Source organism: Camelus bactrianus, chromosome 20, assembly GCF_048773025.1.
Source record: "Camelus bactrianus isolate YW-2024 breed Bactrian camel chromosome 20, ASM4877302v1, whole genome shotgun sequence".
NCBI lineage: Eukaryota > Metazoa > Chordata > Mammalia > Artiodactyla > Camelidae > Camelus > Camelus bactrianus.
Genome location: NC_133558.1, coordinates 31,285,562 through 31,307,324, shown reverse-complemented (window position 1 = coordinate 31,307,324; position 21,763 = coordinate 31,285,562). Strand labels below are relative to the sequence as shown.

Below are 21,763 nucleotides of genomic sequence, written 5' to 3'. Positions count from 1 at the left end.
AAGTGAGCATGGTCAGAGCATCTGGAATTCTGTCCTGAGTCCCCCAGGAAGGGGGTTTTAGACCAGCCGAGAGGCTGGCAGGGAGAAGAAGTTGATGGAAACCATGGGAAGTGAAAATTAGCCAGGTGGCTATAGTTGAATGAATTAGACAAAATTCGTGCAGGGAAACCAGGAAGGATGCTCAGCAGTGTGGACCGTCACCGGCCCTGGCTCCGGGGAACATAGAGAAGGCTGGTGAAAGACATGTGGAGAAACAGGTCCAAAGGACTTAGCAGCAGATTCGACATGGGGTGATGGGGAGTGAGGATCCCTACAACACTCCAGGGTGCACAGACCTGGATGACTGGGGAAAGGGAGGTCACAGGCAGAAAGCAGAGCTGGACTGAAAATCATATTGCGGAGGTATGCCAGTCAGCTCAAAACTGAGTCTTCCAGGTGGTCTTCATAGGGAACCGAAAGCAGAAGTTTCATGTTGGTTGGAAGTAGCACAAATATGTCCTCTTCGTCAATTATGAAGCTCCCCAGTGCCAGATTTCTGAGCTTAACTGGGACCATGTCTTGGGCCCTGGGCTGGAGTCCCCATTGGTTCTTCTATGGCTTCAAAAGGAATGGCTGACGGGAGACAACACTTCAAGACAAGGAGACCGAGGATGTCCCAACCCTGTGTGCAAGGTGTTTCCATCCTCACACCTCTTTAGTGAGAGCAAAGTTCCTACCAGACTGGATTGCTGGCTTCCAGCTTGGAAATTCTGACCCTCTGCAGACCTGCAGCCGGGTGTCCTGGCCTCTTTCGATCTGGGTTCGGGAAATGCCTTGCATTTTCCAGGTGGAGGAACAGAACTGGGGATTTTTACTGGCTTTAATCTTATAACTTGCGGCATTTGGTGCTCTGAGCAGGCGGTGGTGGTGGCAGAGTAAGACGGGAAAGCTGGGTGCTCTCTGCCTGTGTTGTTTGTTTAACTGTCTCAAAAGTGAGACCTCGTTGGAATAGAATTAGGTTTTTTTGACCTACCAGCAGACAGCTGCCTAGATTACAACTCTTACACTTACTATAACCAGTACTATTATTTCTACCTGCTGTTTCAGAATGGCTAATAGGGGCTAGGCAACTTGCTAGGGGTTGTCATACAGTAGCCCAATTCGTCAACAATTCTGCAGAGAAAATAGTGCCCTTAATTTACAGATGTGCGAAGCATGGCTCACAGGGGCCCATGGCCTCCCAGGTGAGAGGCCCCAGCTCTCTGTGGCTCCAAGTCCAAGCTCATAGTTACAGGTCATAGTTTTCAACGTGGGTTTCTGTTGCCTGTGAGATTCCATCCCATGATTTTTTTTTTTTTTAAGCAAAGAAGTGTTTCCAACATTTATTGAGTGTATATATAATTAAGCACCTCTTGGGTCCAAAGAAGATAAAACATGGTGATTGCCTGCTATAAACTTTTAATCTGGTCGGCAGGATAGGATGTATATGCACCATAAGTTAAATTCAAAGTTCATAATATCAAAAGCAGAGTCATCCCTTACGGTGAGCCTACAAAAGGCAAAGCTACCTCCAAGAAAGTGGTAGAAGTAACAGAAACATAGGTCTGGGCTTAAATGTAAGTTTCTAACAGAAGTGACCAAAGATGGGTTGGATCATCTTATATAGATGTGAGTTTCTTGTCATGCAAGGTATTTGAGCCAATCTGAATAAGCACTTAAGAGGTGTGTTTGTAGAGGGCATCGTGGTGTCTGATAAGCGGTTACCCTAGGAGATCTGTAAAATGCTCAAACGACTTCACATTGCCTTGATTCTGAGTCCTGAGGTCAGCAAGCATGCATAAATTCTGAGAGAAGCCAGAAAGAACTGATCAAGGCTGAGATAGGAAAGAAGAAGCAGATGTGGGACAGCAGGGGGCAGGGAGGAGGGAGCCCCAGGCAGAGGGAATGCTGTGAGATTAATGAATGGGCCGGGGCTTTTCTTGTGCAGATATTGCAGGAGGAAACCGCATTATCTGGAACCATATTTAGAGGAAGGTTGCACAGCCACTCCGTGATCCTTGGAGCAGCTTTGTAGAGTAAAGGGCACTGGCCTCCCTGTCTTTGTCTCACTAGGAAGAGAACTTTGTACATGTCTGGCCCTGATGACTGAGGTGGATGACGAGCTAGTAGAATTAATTCTTTTCTCTAGACTTCACAGCCCAGTGTTTTATAACACAGTGCAGCCCGCCCTCTCTCCATCCACACTTGCCAGCTCAGCCACAGCCTGGGGTTCTGGTGGTTTTCCCCTGGGTGAACCAACCTTTCTCAAACCTAAAGGGAGAACAGGACCTTTGAGTCTCTGCTGACAATGGTACAGTAGATACAGAGGATGCGGTCCAAATTGCTACCTACCGGAACGTGTCAAGAGACAAGCAGAACAGGCATCTTCTAATATTTGCCTGCTACAGGGCTAAGGGGGAGAAACCGGGGAGCCAGGTCTTCGGTAATAGGGTGGCCTTATCCCCTCGGTCAAGAGAAAGCCACACCCACCTTATTTCTCCTCTGTGGAGTCAGCAGGTGGGAGATTGATTTCTGCTTCCACTTAGGCTCTGACTTCTGAGAAGCCGTAATTCCCACCTGAGTTGCCAGGCAGAATTAGGGCTGTTTGCTTAAATAACTGTGATTAAGACCCAAAACTGCTTGTGGCAATGTGGGGCCAACTTTCCAGAAATGCCTCTTTAAGATCAGTGCTGTGTGGCAGCGGGCAGAGATTTATGGGAAAGGAAAGGGGAAATCCTGGTGGGTTTTTGCCTCCTGGGCCAGCAATAGGCCTGCCCCTGGGACACTTGAGGACACCGATGGAATGTGCTACCTTCCACTGGGGCATCGGTGAGTCAAAAAAATTCAGGCAAACAGCACCAGGGCAGAGGAGACCGAGACAAAGAAAACACACTGGACTGTCTGGGATCAGATGGTCCAGAGGCAGCAGAGGAGCGTGGAAGGGCCTCTAACATACACACAGAGGTGGAGGACGGGTCTGTTCCCCCTGCGTCCCTGGTAGCCTGGGGCAGGGCAGCCAGCATCACTTTCCCAAGCTCTGAAGTCCTCAGGTCTGGAAGAGGTAAGGCAGACAGGGGCCTTTCTACCCCAAACCCTGGGCCTGCCGAGGGCTGTGAGCGGAGTGGGCCTCCGATCCCGCCCGTCCGCTGGCCACGCTGACCTTCCCTCAAACTCAGACGCTGTCCCAGGGGCGTTACAGGGACAGGAGGCCCAGGAGCAGATCCAGGCCCGTAAGACCACGGTACTCTTGACGGGGAGGAATGACCCAGACTGGGAGGATCTCCTTCTGTGCTTCCTCAGACCAGCTGTGGGAGTTGTTGCCTCAAGGTGTTTGCGCTGGTTTTCTCTTCCTAGAGTCATTTTTTCCCCCCAGATCTCTGACTGGTTCACTCCTCACTTCCTTCACATTTTTGCTTAACTTTTCCATCTTCGTAATGATTCTACAGAAAATCGCACGCCACCCTCATTCTGCCTGCCCCCCTGTCTCCTCGCCCTGCTTTATCTCCTCCACCCCCTTCAGAACTGCCCGATGTCGAGGTCTGAACTCCCTGGTCGCCTCCTGTAGGAGGATGGAAGGGCCACGCACGCACGTGGAGCTTTGCCTCTCTGATTCACCCCGTGTCCCCGGCACCCAGCCCAGGGCCTGGGGAGGAGGCCCTCCCAAAGCCGTAAAGTTCCTTACAAATCAACCAAGCCAGGAAAACCAAACATACCTAGCAAGGCTTAGTGTCAAAATCCATGTCCATGACAGTGGGTCACAAAGTGTTTTTCCTCACTGTGGATGTCTGAGACCTTGATTACGCTGCCTAGAACTGAAACAAGTTTTAGATCATTCTTCGTTTATGATGAATAATTTTGCCTTTGAATTTGACTATATTTTAAATCGTACTTTGGGAATTGGACACTGAATTCTAAAAAGACATTTAACAATACCCTACATGCAGTTTTTGAGCCTGTTTTCAAGGAGAAGACATTTCCTTCTCTGCTAAAGGCTCCCCATCCTTATCAGCTCTAGGGAGAAGCGACACTCGGGCTGAAGGTCATAGATGTTGCCAAAGGGTGGATGAGGGGAAGAGGGTCCTAGAGGCTGGTGCTTTAATTCATACTTGCACAAATGCCATAGGCTGGAACTCTAAAGTCACAGGAACTGTCCTCTTGGAGGTATTTTAAGCTTTTGGCTCAGCTCCTTGTAAGGTCTTAGCAGAAGCACGACCTAGGTTTCAGTGGGGAATGATGACGTTCAGGAATCACCCTGTGCTTTTTGGACACATGCTTGTTCCTCAGTTACGTGCGCAAAGAGCAGAGAGAGGTCAGCTCAGGCATGGATGATGGAAATAACCCTTGGGTTCCGATATGACGCTGGGATCAGACCCTGGAAGGCAACGATGCAAAAGATGAAGTGGGTGACATGGGATTGTTCCTGACCTCACTCATCTCGAAAGCAGCTACCGGCCAGGAAATCCTGTTTACAGTCATGGGAGGAGAGCAGACCACAGCAAAGAGGATCCTGGAACTTCTGAATCCTCTGGAGGATTGTTGCAGTACCTTTCAGGAAAAGGAATGTCCTCCAAGGCAGACCTTGTAAATAACAGGCAGCCACCCTCCCTGCAAATGTTCCCAGCAGGCAGTATACCGTATCTAGGGTTAGGATCACTCAGGTTAAGACTAGCAGTCCTTCCAGGAAGCTTGTTTCCGCCACAGAACCATCTGTGAATCAGAAAGAACACAGGAAATTTGCAGCAACGCCATAGCATCGTGACAGACTGATTCTACCCTGAGTTTTAAAAGTCACTGTGTCCTACTTGTAAATACACTTTTATAAGGAGGAAGTGTACCTAAAGCTGCATTCCTACTTTTAAGAAAATGTGCACATTTTTTACAGTTGGAGTTAATTACAGCAAGTTGAAAGATGCCAAAATGAAATAATTCTCAACAAGGTTGATGAGTAAAACCAAACACCTAGACAAACATAGTTTGCAGCTCTCAGTGGACAAATATTGCCATTTTCTGCAGTAAACATTTATCGGTTGGAATCTCCCACAGTAAACTCACTGCATTGTAGTGTTTCACATAAATAATCCTTGGAACATTGAAAACAAATCTTGCAGTATTATGGGGGAAATTCCTTGCCCGGTTAGAAAACAGACATAGAATTTTAATTTTATGGTTCTATACACCTCATACTTCTAGATTTGACTTACATTTTAAAGTAAGAGTTTTGCAAGTATTCACTAATCTTTTCTTTGTTTGACTGACGAGATGAAATAAGCCACAATGGGTCTTGTCAACCCACTTGTATGAAAAAATTCTCCTATTCTTTGAATGTTCTTCATTAGCTACTAACCAAGCCCACGGCTTCTGCTCCAGTTATATATTTCAGCCAAGAATGAGCCGAAGATTCTGGCAGTGACAGAAAATCGAATCTGTGGCTCATCTGAGAAACCACAGGTTCAACAAGCCTCGATGGGAAATGAGTTTATTAGGTGGTGAGCTCCGTGCCAGAAGCAGTGGGTAAGGCTCTGAGAAACAAAGAAGCACTCCTGCCCTTGAGAAGCTTACTTTCAGGGATCAAGACATGATGAATGTCGGAAACTATGCAGGAACATTCCAGGATATCTGCTGTCTGGCTCGCCTGGAGTGGGAAACAGACGCGTCTGGAATGGCAGCCGGTCAGCCAGCATGGGGGCAATTTGGAAAAGCAATGAATTGCTGAAGATCTCTTGTAGTTCACTTTCCAACTTGCCAAGTTTGCTTTCCTTGAGTACCTGTCATGTTCTGGACACCCGGAGATACAGAGGGAGAACAAAGAGCCCACGCTGCGGGCATAGGCTGAGAGCAAAGGGAATTACCTAAGTGACCTTTCTCAGGGGTCTTCAAGCCACGCCTAGTTCAGCTCTTAACAGACATGCATGTCCATTGAATAGTGTCTGAAACATACTGACTCATTCTGGTGAGTCAGGACCGTGGTTTTTATTGTCTAGGCAGTTGCCAAGCCTCCCTGCTAGGTCACTCGGTTCTATTCTTGTCCCATTATGGTCCATTCTCACACAGTCATCCTTGGCCTTGGACGCCAAGGTGGGTGTGGGGATGGAGAGGACGGACAAGTCCTGAGCTTGGCCTGAGAAGCTCTCAGACGGCCAGAGAACCGAGCCCTGAGACCAAACAGATCTGCTGCCTGTGTCTCCTAAAAAGCAAAGTCACAGAAGAGAAGCGCCATGAAGGTGGTGGTCAGTAAATGGGCTCTGCTTTTTCTCTAAACGTGGTCATTAGAAATTCTTAAAGGCTGATGTGTCCAGCATCCACACGTCCCCGTCATTGGCTTTAAGTGCTAAAAGGTCTGTCGTGTCCTCTCTCCACCACCCGCGGAAGTCCTCACAGCCTTCGTACACTTTCATTTCAGTTGCCGCAAGTCCGTCTGCAGCTCGAGAGTTCACTGTCAATGTTGAGATCGCTTTGGAAAATGCCTCCTTCCTGGAGCCCATCAAAGCTTACTTGAACAGCCTCAGTTTTCCAATTCAAGGGAATGACACTGACCCAGCCACCAACATTCTGAGCATCGAGGTGACAGCAGGTGAGTAAAAGACCCATTTCTGGAAATAGGAGGACCGGGTCTAACAGGAGAAAGGCTGGCTGAGCTCCTTATTCTTAGAGCAGGTTATCCTTGGTGGGCAAGTGAAATGACCCTACCAGCCTGAGGTGTGATTTGATGATTTCATCACCTTCCAATGTAGTCAAGTCCCTGTTCGGAAACTCTGTAGCCAGCGTCCTTATTTTAAATGGTGACCAAATGTTTGCTTGGTGGCTTGTGTGTTGGTCTTCACAAAGTGGTCCCAAGGTATGCCCATGACCATCTACTGGGTCTTCTTACCCTGGGCAGTCAGTATAGCAAGGACTGGTTCAGGGTATTAATAAGCAGCAAGCTCTTGTCTTTTGGGCATCACAGAACAAGGGACCTACCTGGGTCAGAGGCAAGGCACGAAGCAGAATCTCCCAGACTTTGGGGTTGGACTTTCTGGTCACTGACTCCCTTTCAGGTCATGCGAGTTCCCCTAACGTCTCAGGGGACCATCCCTTGTGTCCCCTAGAAGCTGTGAGATGGGACTGCCCCTTGCCCTAGAAAAGATTTCTGCTTTGTAAGTTGGAAAAGCACTGATGGATGTTGGGCTTTATTCTTCCGAAATGGAGGCAAGAAGAAAGTCCTTGTTTTCCAAAATCTTTTCAAATTCTCATGCTTAAACAGTCGATCACAATGCCAGTCTGTGTGCCTAAATTTTTAGTTCTTAATACACGCTATGTGAACCTGAACTGGCTCCCTTTGGATGCCATTTCTCACCAAATTCTACCTCACCATTAATTTCGTTTAGTTAGTGGTTCACTGACTGCTGCCAGTGTGAGTCCTCCAGTGGCAGAAGGCGTATCCAGTGGTCCTCAGATACCTTTGCTCACAGACCTGTTCTGTTCTGTAGGACATCTCACAAAGCTAGTCATATTGGAGCAACACAGGAAACACAGTTCCCACAAAACACAGATCTTTTGCCTCTAAAATTATTTCCTTTATTTACGGGGAAAATTAATGGATGGATTTTTCATCACTTCTGGTTTGCTTCCCAACTGTTTTTAATGAAACCACTCGTGTCTGGTTGAGTACTACAAAGCAAATCTAGCCAACAAAACAGATTAGTAAATATCCAATAAACAAGCAGTTTGCTTTTGTTGAACCTCTTATGTGATTATGAACAGTTTCTGTTTCGTACACTCAGCGTAGACATTTTTCAAACTCTCCCTGGTTTATTTTGTGTTGTTAAAGGAGGCATGACTTTAAGGGGCTCCACTATTCATATTTTAGAAACTTGATAACCCAGTTTTACAAGTTGGGTCAACGAGTTTCTCCCACTCTTTTTTTAAGTAGTTGCTTTATCCTTGTTTTGTTTTGTTTGTTTGTTCACTTGTTTGTTTTTTAGGAAGGTATTGGGGATTGAACCCAGGACCTTGTGCATGCTAAGCATGTGCTCTACCACTGAGCTATACCCTCCCCACCCCACTACTACACCACCACAAGTTTCTCTTTTAAGATGCAAATGCCCTTGGAAAGTGTAAATTATCCTGCCTGCAAGTCTGGTCACTCACACGTGGAGGGGGTGAAGACTTTCTGATCATTCACTGGGGAAGCTTGAGGCTTATGGGTTTTTTCCAAGGATCCCCAGGGACTTGATTGTCCTTTTATTTCAGGAACAGTTGTTTGATGGCTTTCCTTTAGGTCATCACTCTGTGGGCCTTTGCCTAGCTGCCTATCTGCAAACAAACAGCCCCCAGTGATATGACTTTGGTCCAGTTTTAGAAATAAATTCAGTGCCCTCTGTTTTCAGAGCATTTTTCAATGTCCTCAGTGGGATCAGAGTCAGTTTGGGCTGCTCACGTTAGACTTGAAATGTAAAAGGCACAATTTTACAATTTGACTTGTATTCTTTATTTGTTGACCATTGCTCCACAACAAATTACCCCCAAACTTAACATCCTAAAACAACAAACATTTGTTATACCACACAGTTTCTGAGGGCCACAAATCCGGGAGGAGCCTAGCTGGGTGGCTCTGGCTCAAGGTCTCTCATGAAGTTATAGTTAGTCCATAAGCCAGAACTGCAATCGTCTGAAGGCTCAGCTGGGGCTGGAAAACTCGCTTCCAAGCTCACTGGTGTGTTGTTGGCAAGCCTCAGCTTCTTACTAGCTGTTGTCTGGAGACCTCAGTTCCTAACTACGTGGGCTTCTCCACGACATGTCCTTCATGCAATGTGTCCAGCTTGCCAGAGATCAGAGAGAGAGAGAGAGAGAAGGAGAGAGAGGACACAGCCAAGAGGGAGAACAGCTCTAGTGATCTGGACCCTACTGGTTGGGATGCTCTCTTCCAAAGCATTTAGGTTTAGATGAATTCACCCAATGTAAAGCCTTTAGAAGCGTGTCTGGCACACAGTTTACACTCAGGGAATATTCTCTATTTTTTGTCTTTTAGAATTTAATCTCAGAAGTGATATATGACCACTTCTGCTATTCTCATTCCACTGGTCACACGGACCAACCCTAGTACAATATGAGAGGGAACTACAAAAGGGTATGGATACCCAGAGGCAGGGATGATCAGGGCCATCTTGAAGGCTGGTTGTCATACACTCTCAGTCTGGGAATCTGCTCATCACTCACTCTATCATTGTAGGCAGCCCCTGGGATAGTCAGAGGAGTTGGCATCTTTAGGGGGCCATGCCTAATAGCAAGGTTACGCGTGCGGGAATCACGGGAATCTCATTCAGCACTGCTGAACTTCCCAGGAGGGCCAGATGGAGCTGAGTCAGGATTTCCTACAAGCATAAATACTGGTCATCTATAAATGCAAAGGCGGTGACTACCTTCTCTCTCCTCACTGTTCCGGCTGATGACAGTCTGCAGCCCTACTGGCAATGAAATCTGGTGCTCCTGCGAGACAGGTTATCAGTGGCCTCAGGAAAGGTGCCTCCACAATCTCACCTGTCAAGAGCACGGCGGCTCCCCTGCAGGGCATCACTGCAGTTGCCTTAAGGGACTGCCTCCAAAGGGACATTTTTGCCAGCTCCAGAGGGGTAAGTAACTGCTCATTAAATGTTTGTTTGTTGAGTGACTATTTGATACCAACTCAAGCAAATGTTTCTGTGTACTCAAATGCTAGCACGAGATTTCTAAATATTGTCCTGTGTTCTTCATTAGATGTTATCCTGAGAATGTCGGTCAGACTCAATGTGGGCTTTCAAGAAGACCTCAGGAACTCTTCCTCTGCCCTTTATAGGTCCTACAAGACTGACTTGGAAACAGCGGTAGGTTTGGATCCCAGGAGCCTCTTAACCAACAGACTCTTTGGACTGAACTGAATCTATTGCACATACAGTGGGTAGTTTGCTTGTATCTGTCAGAATTGATGAATGTGGATGTTGAAATTATTTCTATGCAACTGGGATGATGAATTAAGAAGTGCTCAAATGGGACAGTGTTCAGGGGATGATCTGACATCATCTTGATCTACAGGTGGAACTTATTCCCAGGATAGAATTGATTCAGATAAAATTTGGTGGCATCAACTCACTGAGCCCTACTCAGGGGCCCCAAAAGAGAGTCTAGAAGCATCAGAGCATGCATTTCTATTCATCTTCACACACCACATGGATGCAAACCCCAACATCTTTTGAGCAGACCAGCATAACACAGGCACAGAGAATTCCAAGCCACTCTACACTAGAGTGCATTCACATTTATGGCAGATTTAAATTTGCTCTTGTAAAAAAGTGGAGAATATTCCCTGCATGTAAGCTTTGTGCCAGACACTCTTCTAAGGGCCTTATCTTGGATTAATTCATCTAAACCCAAATGCTTTGCTTGAGTCAACTCGTTTGGAATAATGCTTCCCAACCAGTAGTGTCCAAATTACTATGGGTGGGTTGAGGGAAGTCATTACCTCAACCCTCCGCACAGCCAAGCCCTTGCCTCAGGCTAGCCTCCCGCTTACCCTGCTGCCCCACACAAACACTACCCTTTTCCATGGGTGCCATTATGGAGCGCTGATACCATAGAGTGCCAATTTGCATGCCTGGCATCTAATTTGCATATCCAACTGGTAATAGTTTCCCCCACCCTCAGCCTGAGAATCCTCCCCCCCTCCAACACACAACACAACTAAATTACATACGTTCGAGGAAGAAGAGTGTTACAGATGAATCTCTGGGTCCCACCCATCCAGCTACCTAACACTGCACTTTGCACATGGCGTCTGCCCTGTCGATGGAACTTGACTCAAATTGCATCTCCTGTGGGGTTGGTATTCAGGGACACAATGTGGAGTGAAAATGTGAGCAAAAACCAGAGCTGCAATATGTTAAGAGAAGAATGGGGTAGTGCAGAAGCCACAAGAATGCACCTCATGGATTTCCAATGACAGGAAACGTAATTGATGAGGGGTCCCGCGGCTCCCTCTGAAATCCGTGGCAGTGCTCACTGTGCCTGCTAGTAAATGAGCATGGCTGGTCTGTCTAGCAAACTTGGGACTCCTTTGAAGGCTGTGCTGAACCTTCCTAGGCTCAGACTAGCATGATGTCTGTCATCCAACCTCCCCTCCCACCACAGTTTCACTTGGGTCTAATGGCTCCCCTGTCTTCCTCACCGCCTCCGGATCTTTTTCCCTCGGCATGTCCGTAAGTAATTTTTTTACACATTTAATCTGATGTTTGCTTCCTGGAGAACCCAGGATAACCTAGGTAAATAGGAATTACTTCTTCAAAGATCTGCCGATTCCAGTATTAACAAAATTCTCAGGAGAAAATTTCATCCAGGGTGGTCAGGGACAGGTGCTTTTTTTACTCTCTTTCAAATTATTTGACACATCTCTCACTGGACCTCGATCTGTGATACTTGTCTTGCTTTATTTTCCAGTTCTGGAAGGGCTACAGTATTTTACCAGGCTTCAAATTGGTGACCGTGACAGGGTTCAGGTAAGAATTCTGTTGAGGGGTCGTTTTTATCCAACGGCAGACACCAACACATCAGTGAAAAAGAAGCTCATTCGAGGGGCACCATCTGGGTGGCTCAGTGGGAACAATTTGTTAGAAGTGAAGACAATGCCAGATTTCGGGGCTTAAAGGGGAAGGAAATACTGAGACCAGTAACTTCTTAGAGATGTACCTGCTTAGAAGGAAGGTGAGAAAAAGACTGGTGTTCGTTCTATACACGTGAGAATTTTGCAAACAATGACGTGGGATAAGTTTGCCATCTCGTGAGATCAGAAATACAGGAATGAAATAATGTCATGCAATGATGCCTTTATTCGGGAAAAGCCGGCCAGCAGGCTGTGACCACAAGGTTGCAGGCTGCTGTGTGGAGGGCTCCGCCTGGAGTCAGGCACCCTGGCAGTGGGTTTGCACAGTGTTTCAAAAAGTTAGTTGCCAATTTAAAAAATCATAAGAATGTTGATAGGAACATTCAGGATTTCGGCTTCATTCGCGATTCAGCAGAGCTGGTCACCCTGGGCCAGCCTGGCTATGTGACAACAGCCTTGGCATCGTGGCTAGTCCCCTCTGACCAGTTTATGGGATTCAGATAGAAACAGGTGGGTTTCCGTGAACCCTCAGATAAAAGTCCCTGGGCTGTTCCAGCTGTTTTGTGTTCTTATGCAAGTAAACCTTAAGGATCTAGACTTTTTTCAGGTTACTCACTGCTTTACTGAACTGAGTGGTCTCCATCCAGGCCCGGAAGTGTGATTGTGACGTATGAAGTCACGACTACAACAGCATCCCCTGAATTAATGCATAAAGCGCATACGCAAGTTACACAGAGCCTCAATCAGACGTACAGGATGGACAGCAGCTCCTTCCAGGTTACTTACAGCAGTAAGTAGGACGTCATTGATTTTTTTCCCTGTATGTAGATTCTGCTTAGACATGATCATGGTATTTATCATTATGCTGAAACCTGGGAAATCACATCATAGTGCCCAGTTCCTGGCATAGACGTTTTTGTCCCATCTCCCCATTTTAGGCCATTGCAGAACCTCCTAACACGGCTAATATCGCTGCAATTCAGAGGAAGGTGGGTCCCAGGAGGGAGAGATTTTACAAGGGGGCCACAGAGCCATCTGGGTTTATGGATTTTTAAAAAAAAAATGAATAGACCCAAAACATCCAAAAAGGTAGAACTAACACTGTGGTGGTGGTGGGTGCCTGTGGGGGATGTTCATGAAATGCGCTGATACTGACTAGCCGGCCAAAGCTGTTTTAAAGCAGCGGTTCTCAAAGTGCAGCCCCCAGACCAACAGCACTAGCACCATCTGGGAACCCGTTAGAAAAGCAAATTCTTGGGGCCACCCGAGGTCAACTGGGGCCACAGGTCTGTATTTCAGCAAGCCCTCCAGGTGATCCTGATGCACGGAAAGCATGAGAACCACTGCTTTGGACAAGACGTGGCAGTGGTAAGAGCCCTGGTATTTCAGATGCTCTCCCTCATTTCGCAGATAGGGTACAGAGGTGGGCTCTGTTGTGTTATTAGGCGGGTGGACCTTGGGATACTTGGGGGATGGAAATTTGCTCAAGGCCACAAAGTAAGTAACGTGAGTTTGTGTGACTTCCAGGTCAGCTCATGACATGAAATAATCACAGATGGCCTTGCTTTCTAATAGTTGAAGGTGATTTTCTGAAATCTTATTTTATTCAGGAGATTAAAAAATGTGATAGGAAATATTTGGATGTCTTGATATTTTGACTGGAACATCAGAGCCCCCCAGATTAATTTTCTCCTCCCCATTGCCTCTGATTTTCTCAACATGTGGAACTCATGGAGGACACAGCACAGCTTAGGGGGGGAAATCTGCATATTGTGTAAGCAAAGGACAACCACAAAAACACATACAAAAATAGCAAATAGTGTGTTTTTATTTCTGTCTGTGAAATGGCATAATACCACAGTTCTCCAGAATTTTACTGTGAAAATGATGAGAACAGCTACTATTCCTCCAAATCACCTCCTGAGGTAGCACTCACTGCTCCTATTTTCCAGACCAGGGAGCTGAGGCTCAGAGAGGTAAAGCAAGTTCCCCAGGGCTACACAGCTATTCCTGGCACAGAACCAGGATTCAAATCCAGACCTGTGTGTCTATAAAGCTTCCAGTCTTCTTGGTCCATGGGTATTTGATCTTTTAAAAATCCACTTATCTCCCAAGCATACTTTATTATAAAAAATTAATTTGTTCACCCACCGTTAATTTATCAAACACACAGGACAGAGCTTTGAGTCGCCACCAGATTATCAGTTATCGGTAACAAGCGGTTGATAATATTTGAGTCAGTAGCAAAGGGACTTGATATTCAAGTTAGCCAATGTGGCTTTTTCACAAGCAAATGTGCAAGTTTCTCCCAGACTCTTTGTTATGTTGAAAATAGTTTGGGGATCCCATTGATACCACTGAGGATTCTTAAGTGTGCAAAGGCCCCAAACTGGAAACCATGTTCCTAGTAGCAGGCAGGCTGTTACTCTTTGGGCCTCAGATCCCAGCTGCCCAGGGATGGAATGAGGAGGACATGTTGCCTCATTCGTTACCATGGAGATCTCATGAGAACCCTGGTGTTGGTGGTGATGGCGTCTGGGGAGTCGCATTAATTCCATTTCTTTGCTGCGGGGTCCTGATACCTTTTCTTTGGTTTTCCAGTTGAAACCAAGTTCTCCATTATACCAGAATCTGCCTTTGAAGGGGATACAGTAACTCTGGTGTGTGAATACGAAGGTTCGTCCCCCAATGTCTCCTGGTACCACGCCGAGAAGGGCTTCGACATCCAGAACAGCAGCAGATTCTCCATCTCCACCTCCCTGCTCGACAACACGACCTCTGTATCCCGCTTCACCATTCACAACATCACTCAGGATGACGAGGGTGGGTTTCTGTCCAGTAACAGGTGGGAGGAAGGGAACGAAGGGCTCGTCAAGATTCCAACCATAGCCCGAGTAGATGGTGTTTTCTGTCGTCACAAAGAAGTCACCAGGCTCAGCTTTGCAAATTTGAAAATAGCCAAGCTAATTTCGCCTTGGGAGACAAATACAATTTCTCACATTTACCAAGGCTTATGAGTCGGAACCTAAGACAAAAAGAAGACTTTTCTTTTTAAACTTTAAAAAAAATTTTAAAGAGCTCTGTTGAGGGTGAATTGACATAGAGTAAGCTGTGCGTGGTTAAAGCGTGTAATTCAGGAAGTTTTGACCTATGTGTACACCTGTGAGACTATCACCATAATCAAGAGAGTGAGCACGTCCATCGCTGCTCCCCTCCGGTCTTCTTGTCCTCTGTTGTAACCCCTCCCCCCAGCAACCACAGAAGCACAAGCCCTACACCTGACATTCTGGGATTTAATAGCCCCATTGTAGCCCAGATGTCAACAAGGGCATCTCTTTTTCTCTGAATGAGAAGTTTGGCTGCAGACAGAAGTGTTTTGTCACATCTTCGTTGACTCTGACCTTGTCACAGAGTTAAATAGGATGCTAAAATTATCCGTGCATGATCATCTCATTTGCCAAGGAGTTCCCATTTTTCCTTTCTACCTCTTCTATCCTCACACTTGTTTGCTTCCTAGCAAGGACTCTGAGATTTCTGCTCTTTCCTCAGAACATCTCTCTAGTCTTTACCTTGTGGCATCAGAAATACCTGCGTTGACCTTCTGCAGTTCCCGAATGTTCCTTTAGCTTTGTTTAGACCAAGTCTCAAGAGCTTTTGAAAATGATGTTTTGCTAAGTGCCATCATGACATGTGAGAGGAGGCTGTCATTCATGGGAAGAAATAAACACATGTAGCGATGATCACAAGTGCCTTTGTGTATTCTCTGCAGGTGAATATATCTGCAAACCGACATTGGATATTTTTGAATCTGAGGCCAGAAAAAAAGTAAATGTTATGCCCATCCGGATTTCGGAAAAGAAATACATGAATGTGATATGTGACAGCAAGCCTGTGTCTTTGAACTGCTGCAGTGAGATTATTGTGAACTGGAGTAAAGTTGAATGGAAGCAACAAGGGGCAATAAACATTCCAGGTGAGACTGTGAGATGCCTTTTTACAAACAGGCTTTCGCTTCTTGGCCAGGTGAAAATGGGGGATGTGGTGGGTGAAAGGGCAAATGTCAAATGACTGTTTTTTCTGGACTTGAGACTGTGAGAACGTACTAGGTTTGATGCCAGCTCCAGCTTAGCCACTCTAAAACGAAAGTCCCGAAATATATATATACAAGTGTCATGCTTGGGCTGTAGACAAGATCCTGGCAGAGAAGACCCAAGAGGGAGTGACCAGATGATGTAGGTCCATGGCGTCTCCCCTAGAGAAAGGTTTGTCCCTGTCTCCTCTTCCTTTCCATCTTCAGCAAAGAGCCAAGGATGGGGTCACTGGCTTTGCTTTGGAGTCTAACTTGGAGCATCTCATCCTGTGTCTCTCTGCTTGGTGTTTGTCCTTCCCACTTCTCTGGCTTTTTATCCACACTACCCTCTATATTATCTAACTCTGTGTCTCTGGTTTTATATCTCTGTCAACCTGTTTGTCTCTCAACCATTTCATGTCAATTTCTGGCCCTATCTGCTTCTGTTGCAGATGTGAGATCTCATCTGAAGGTTAGACTGACTGGTGAATGATGATAATAAGAATGATCCATTAAAATAGTAATAGAACAGTGGCTTTGCTTTGTATAATAATTTGTGATCAACCAATTTTTTAAAAATATGTTATCACTTTTAATCACATTTAGACTTGACCCCAACTTTGAAGCTGGCATTTTTTTGCCTCCAGTTTTCAAAGAAAGAAATTGAGGTTCTAGTGAAATGCCTTATTCAAGATTGTCACAATAGGAAAAGAAAAGAAAGACTTGGGATCCACCCTGTTTCACAGCCTTTGTCTTGGTCAAAGTGTATCACACGTGCCTGGAGCGCTGGCACTGGAGTAGTGAAATGATCCAGCAGAACTTGTTATGTGAGATTTCTGCCTGAAATCTCACATAACAAGATCCAGTCCTTCCCTTAAGAAATGACAGTAGTCTGTACTCACCTTTACAGTAAAAAATAAAATCATGAAACCACAATGTGGCTTTACCCATGAAATACATCAATGCGGTGGAGCTTTTATTCTACAAAGCCTTTATTAAATCATTAAATGTTAATGACAATTCATTCATTCAAAAAAATCGGGCACTATTAAGTCATTTTAAAAAGGATCAATTTAGACGCAACATTTTCTGAGCACATTTCTTCTGCAAAGCATATTTGTTTTCCACTTTAAAGTACCCCAGAGAATGGGAAAGGCATCTGGTAACGGTTGAAAGTGTTGACATATGGTCTATTTAGTCAGTTCTCTAATTTTTAAGGAAGAGGAGGTGTAGGCATCCTGGAGGAACTGCCAGATGGGAGAAAGACCTTGTAAAGTTCCTGTGGTGGTATTGACTTAGAAGCTTTCAACCCTGGGGGGTGAAAAGCCTAGTCCTCGGGCAAAGGAACCAGGAAGTCTGCAGTGCAGATGCTCAGGGACCTCTCTGTGGCCACCTCAAAACATTCTTAATGCCCAGGGCGGGCTGAACCCAGGGCAGAACAATGGATTTCCTGCTGCAGGGGTGGCCGCCCGGGGCCTGCGCTGTTGGCGCTCTGATGAATTTAGCTTCTGCTCTTGCTCTCAGCACCCTGCCATCCTCCCTCCTCCCTCCTCCCTCCTCCCTCACTGGCCCCTCCCTGCGGCAGTCTTTCTCCAAATCCCACCAGTTCTTTTCCCAGGTCAGTAGAAAGCAATCTATCTAAATAAGTCATCCCCTGGCGTTTGGAACTGAACGTCTTACCTCTTCTCAGAAACAGCTGCATTGTTTTTTCAAAGCCCTTCGGACAAGGGATAAGCCAGAAAAGAAGTAATCAGCAATGACAGAATTTCTAGCTTTAGGAAGGTGTTTTGCTTTTTTTTTTTCCCCAAAGTGGGCGGGCTCTCTGGAGTGTTTCAAATCATCGGGCGTGGATCAATAATATAAATGGTGACGGTAGCAGGGGTAATAATACCAGTGCTACGACCAGTGGTCATAACAGCAGAGGTACTGATGGTTGTGATTTTACTGCGGCTTCTAGTCGGCCTGTGTCTAGTACGAGCTTTGCCTTTACAGGAACTTACTGATCATTTAGGGGAATTTAACAGCAATATCGTCTGTAGTCTCACCGTAGCTCTTGGTATGTGGTGTGATGATGGAAAAATAATGGAGCTGAATTCTTCTGCGTTAAAACAGTTCCCAAATGAGCTCATTAACTTCTCCACCCTGCCTACCAGCTTCCTTGGCCCATTGTCATGCAGAGTATTCCTAAAACAACTGAATCTCTATGAGGGAGTGTGAAGTCAGCCCCTCTGGGCTGACTGTCAAGGTGTGTTTGACAACATGGAACAGCGCACTGAGTGACTCGGGAGCGGGGAACAGCCTCAAACCCCACAGTCTCCCTTCCTGTATCTTTCCTTCCCAGTCACCTCGCGTCACGTTGTTTAGCATGGGTTATTACTGAAGCTTCTGTGCTGTCTGCAGTGTTGTGTTTGCAGTACCATTTTCCAAGGCTGGAAAAGATGCATTTATGTTGGAGCTAATCAGAAGGGTTTTTTTTTTAATTATTCTTTTAATTTTTGGAAGATTGACAGTGTTTGAAGGAGAATGCCTAAAGAGTACATGGCAGAAGGCAAGGTTGGAGGAGAGAGAGTGAAGGGACTGGAGTAGAAAAAATTGGCCAGAAGGGTGTTATAGAGCCACAGGCAAGAAGGGAAGGTGGCTTGGAGGGCAGAGCATCTGAGGAAAGGGGAAGAAGGTGGGGAAGAGCAGCTACTTTGAAGGGTAAACTGGTGGTAGCCTGAGAAAGCACCAAGCTGAAGCTTCCACTGAAACACAGATACCAATAAGAAGGGATAAGTCAGGAAAGTGAAGCTGGGGATGGGTATAGCTCAGTGGTAGGGTGCATGCTTAGCATGCAAGAGGTCTTGGGTTCAATCCCCAGTACCCCCATTAAAAATAAATAAACCTAATTAATCCCCCCCAAAACAAATATTTTAAAATAAATAAAAAGTAAATAAAAATTTGAAGAACAAAAGAGAAAGAAAACGAATCTCAAATGAAATAAACATCAGAGGTCCAAATCCAGTTTCTTCCTCCTTTCAGCATTAGTAATCACCCAAATCATCTGACATCTTGTTTCCTTCCAGTTGAAATTATACCCAAACACATGGCTTCTCTCTCTTTTTTTTTTTAATTTTTCACACTCCAACCACCATCACTCATAGTCTTTGTGAGGGGCTGGCCCCAGCCGGGCACTGATCTAAGTGTTTCCATATTAACTCATTTTACCTACTACCATCCTAGGCAGTACATTTCCGTTTTACATCTGGAGAAACTGAGGCACAGAGTGGTTTAGTGACTCCCCCAGTTATACCAGCCGGTGAGTAGCAACCTGAGGCGGCAGGGCTAACCATTACACTATCCTGCCTGTCCATTCAAGAAGAGGAAATTTACTGTAAAGTATAACTCTTTTTTCACTGATTTGACTTCTTTGCTACCAAAGCAGAGAGTCAGCCAACTGGGACAGCAAAGGAACCGCTTATGTCATTGCAGGAAGCCCTGAAACAGACACAGACACCAGCTGCAGCCGATACACCCTCACGGCCAGCGGGACCCAGTGTCCCAGCGGGTCGTCTGGGACGACGGTGGTCTTCACGTGTGAGTTCCTCAGCGCCTACGGAGCCAGAGAGAGTAAGGACATAGAAGTGACGTTCACCTCCGTGGGTAAGGACTCATTCACTAGAACTTTTCCCCTTGCACCTCACGCCAAGGGCTGCCAATCAACTGGGAATGTCCAGGAGCAACAAAGCAGGGCCTTCCCTGGTAGTCAGAGAGGCTGGGAGCCAGATCTCCGTCTCTGCCATTTAAATTCAGATGAAGTCTTTAAAATCGGGAAGGGGAGGGGTAGGAAAGAGGGGTTGCGAGGAAGGAACAGCCTGCACGGTCCTGGAAAGGTGGAAAGTGGGCTGGGAAGTACTGTCATGCTCAGGTAAGTTTGAATCTAGAATCAGATTAGTATAAATAAGGATAACCCCAATTTCCCATTTTTCGTCCCATTCTCCTCCCTTTGGGTCTCATCTGGCTCACTATCCCCTACCCTTCACCCTCCTCTGTCGCCCCTCCTCTCCCATTTCACATTGTCCAGAAAGAATGCTGCAGAAAGCTTCAAGAATCTGGTATTTTGTGGTTATTTTACAGTTGTAATAAGTGTGTATTTTTTTTTAATGTTTCAGTTAATTCAGCTTCGTTAGGCCTCTTAAAAGTATCATTTCTCCTCCTTACACCATAAAACATTTTAATTTCACCCCTATCTGCAAAAATGGTGCAGGCAAACTTGTTTTTTCACCCATGATACGAAAATGAACTATTTAGATAAATCATCAGGGCCCCTCTTCTGAGCAATTTGGAGGATGGACTCTGACAAACATACTTGTTATCCTCATTCACATTTTCTGCAATCGTGACAGCGTTTTCACAAAGATCAGAGATTAGGTTTATCTGAAACATTATTGCCACAGAAACGTTCAGAGTCTTTTGGGATATTTGCAGTTTTCTGCAGCGAGAGCCTTTATACACTACAAGGTTTGTTTTTTTTTTTCCCTGAATTTGTGACTTTTTAAAAAATTTGAAGTACAGTTGATTTACAAAGTTGTGTTAGTTTCAGGTGTACAGCAAAGTGATTCAGTTGCACATCCATATGCATTCATTTTCATTATAGGTTATTACAAGATATTGAATATGGTTCTCTGTGCTGTGCAGTAGGCCCTTGTTGTTCATCTATTTTATATACACTGCAAGTTTTAACTAAGAGAGTTGTGTTAATTCTGTGGGCTTTGGGCTGTCTTAGGGACATACTTAGCCTTTGCTGCAAACCACTGGTCCAGCAGTTTGGGTCTCATCTGAGGATCAGGAGAACTAGATTCAAGGTTCCACGAGCCTTTCCACCCTCAGAAACCTCTAAGCCATCTCGATGTCCCACAGCCAGAGAGGGCAACTCAGGGGGCACGTGAATCTCTGCTCTGTGACTTTGGGGCTGTATCTGAACATCTGAAGCTCGGCTTGTAGAGGGTGTTATGGAAAGCCCTCAGTTCTTTCGATTATGACTAAGAAGATTTAATTGGAAAAGCAGGCTGGCATCAGTGAGCTCGGGGGATGACGCTATTCACGCAGAGAAGACAGAAGTGAATGGCATTTTGAAATGTCAGCTTTGCTCAGAAAGGAGGAGTCAGCACCAGGGGCAAAATCAGTGGAATGTTCATATAAGCGTTTATATTTGCAAGGGTCTTATTAACATTTTCAGTGACTAATTCCTCATGAACTTAGGAGGAAATTCTCAGAAACAGGAGTAAATAGAGACTTATGGTTGGGGGGACTCTGCTTTCCAGTCCAGGAGTAATTATTTGGGCAGTAACTCTGATCCCTCTAATTAACATGTAATTCCAGAAATCATTCTTCTGCTTAGTCAGCACCAACTGTATACTAACCCCAGGGCTCAGTGCTGGGGATACAAAGACACAGAAAAGAGGTTACTGCTCTTAAGAGGCTCACATTTTTTATGGAGAAGAGATACAGAAAGAGAGAAATTAAAATACGACATGGTATTATTTTTTAAAGATATTTTAAAAGAGTGAAGAATAAAATGGTTGTAAAAATTGAGCCATTCAAAGATGTTTTGTACAACACAGAAACTATAGACAATATTTTGTAGTGACTGTAAATGGAAAGTAACCTTTAAAAATTGCAGTTAAAATTTTTTTAAATTTATTTTTTATTTATTTATTTTTTTTAATTGAAGTATAGTCAGGTACAATTTTTAACATGATGAATTTAAAAAAAAAAAAAAGAGCTGAGCCATGGAGTCGCCCTTGAGGTGTCCTGGATGAGGTTGGAGGGGAGCCTGCGTTAGGTCAACACCCTAAGCTTGCAACCTTTTGCTGCTGATCAATAGGAGATAATTCCAGCCGCAAAGGGGACGTGCATGAGTTCCTCAGGCATGTGCCGGAAATGAGTACAGTTCAGAGCACCACCGGGAACAGCCTAGAAACAAGTAAAGCCCAGGAGCAGCCAGGTACCAATCCCGCATTGACACACGTAGAACCAAGGGCGGTCTGTGCTTTCTGTCTCTGTCTGAAATTTCCCTCCGGTGTCAA

At 45.5% G+C, this 21,763-nt stretch overlaps 1 protein-coding gene across 6 annotated transcripts in view; it reads left to right on the top strand.

Moving 5' to 3' along the window:
- ADGRF5 (adhesion G protein-coupled receptor F5) overlaps nt 1-21,763 on the top strand; it is a 93,042-nt gene that overhangs the window by 52,224 nt on the left and 19,055 nt on the right. For 5 of the 6 annotated variants that reach the window (XM_010973849.3, XM_045509406.2, XM_045509405.2 and 2 more), the window contains exons 4-12: nt 6,419-6,589; nt 9,450-9,626; nt 9,751-9,857; nt 11,464-11,522; nt 12,274-12,416; nt 14,228-14,449; nt 15,396-15,599; nt 19,167-19,337; nt 21,562-21,681. In XM_010973849.3, the coding sequence (XP_010972151.2) occupies nt 6,419-6,589; nt 9,450-9,626; nt 9,751-9,857; nt 11,464-11,522; nt 12,274-12,416; nt 14,228-14,449; nt 15,396-15,599; nt 19,167-19,337; nt 21,562-21,681 (1,374 nt within the window). The remainder of the gene's footprint in view (nt 1-6,418; nt 6,590-9,449; nt 9,627-9,750; nt 9,858-11,463; nt 11,523-12,273; nt 12,417-14,227; nt 14,450-15,395; nt 15,600-19,166; nt 19,338-21,561; nt 21,682-21,763) is intronic. The other variant, XM_010973854.3, reaches the window with a different exon arrangement.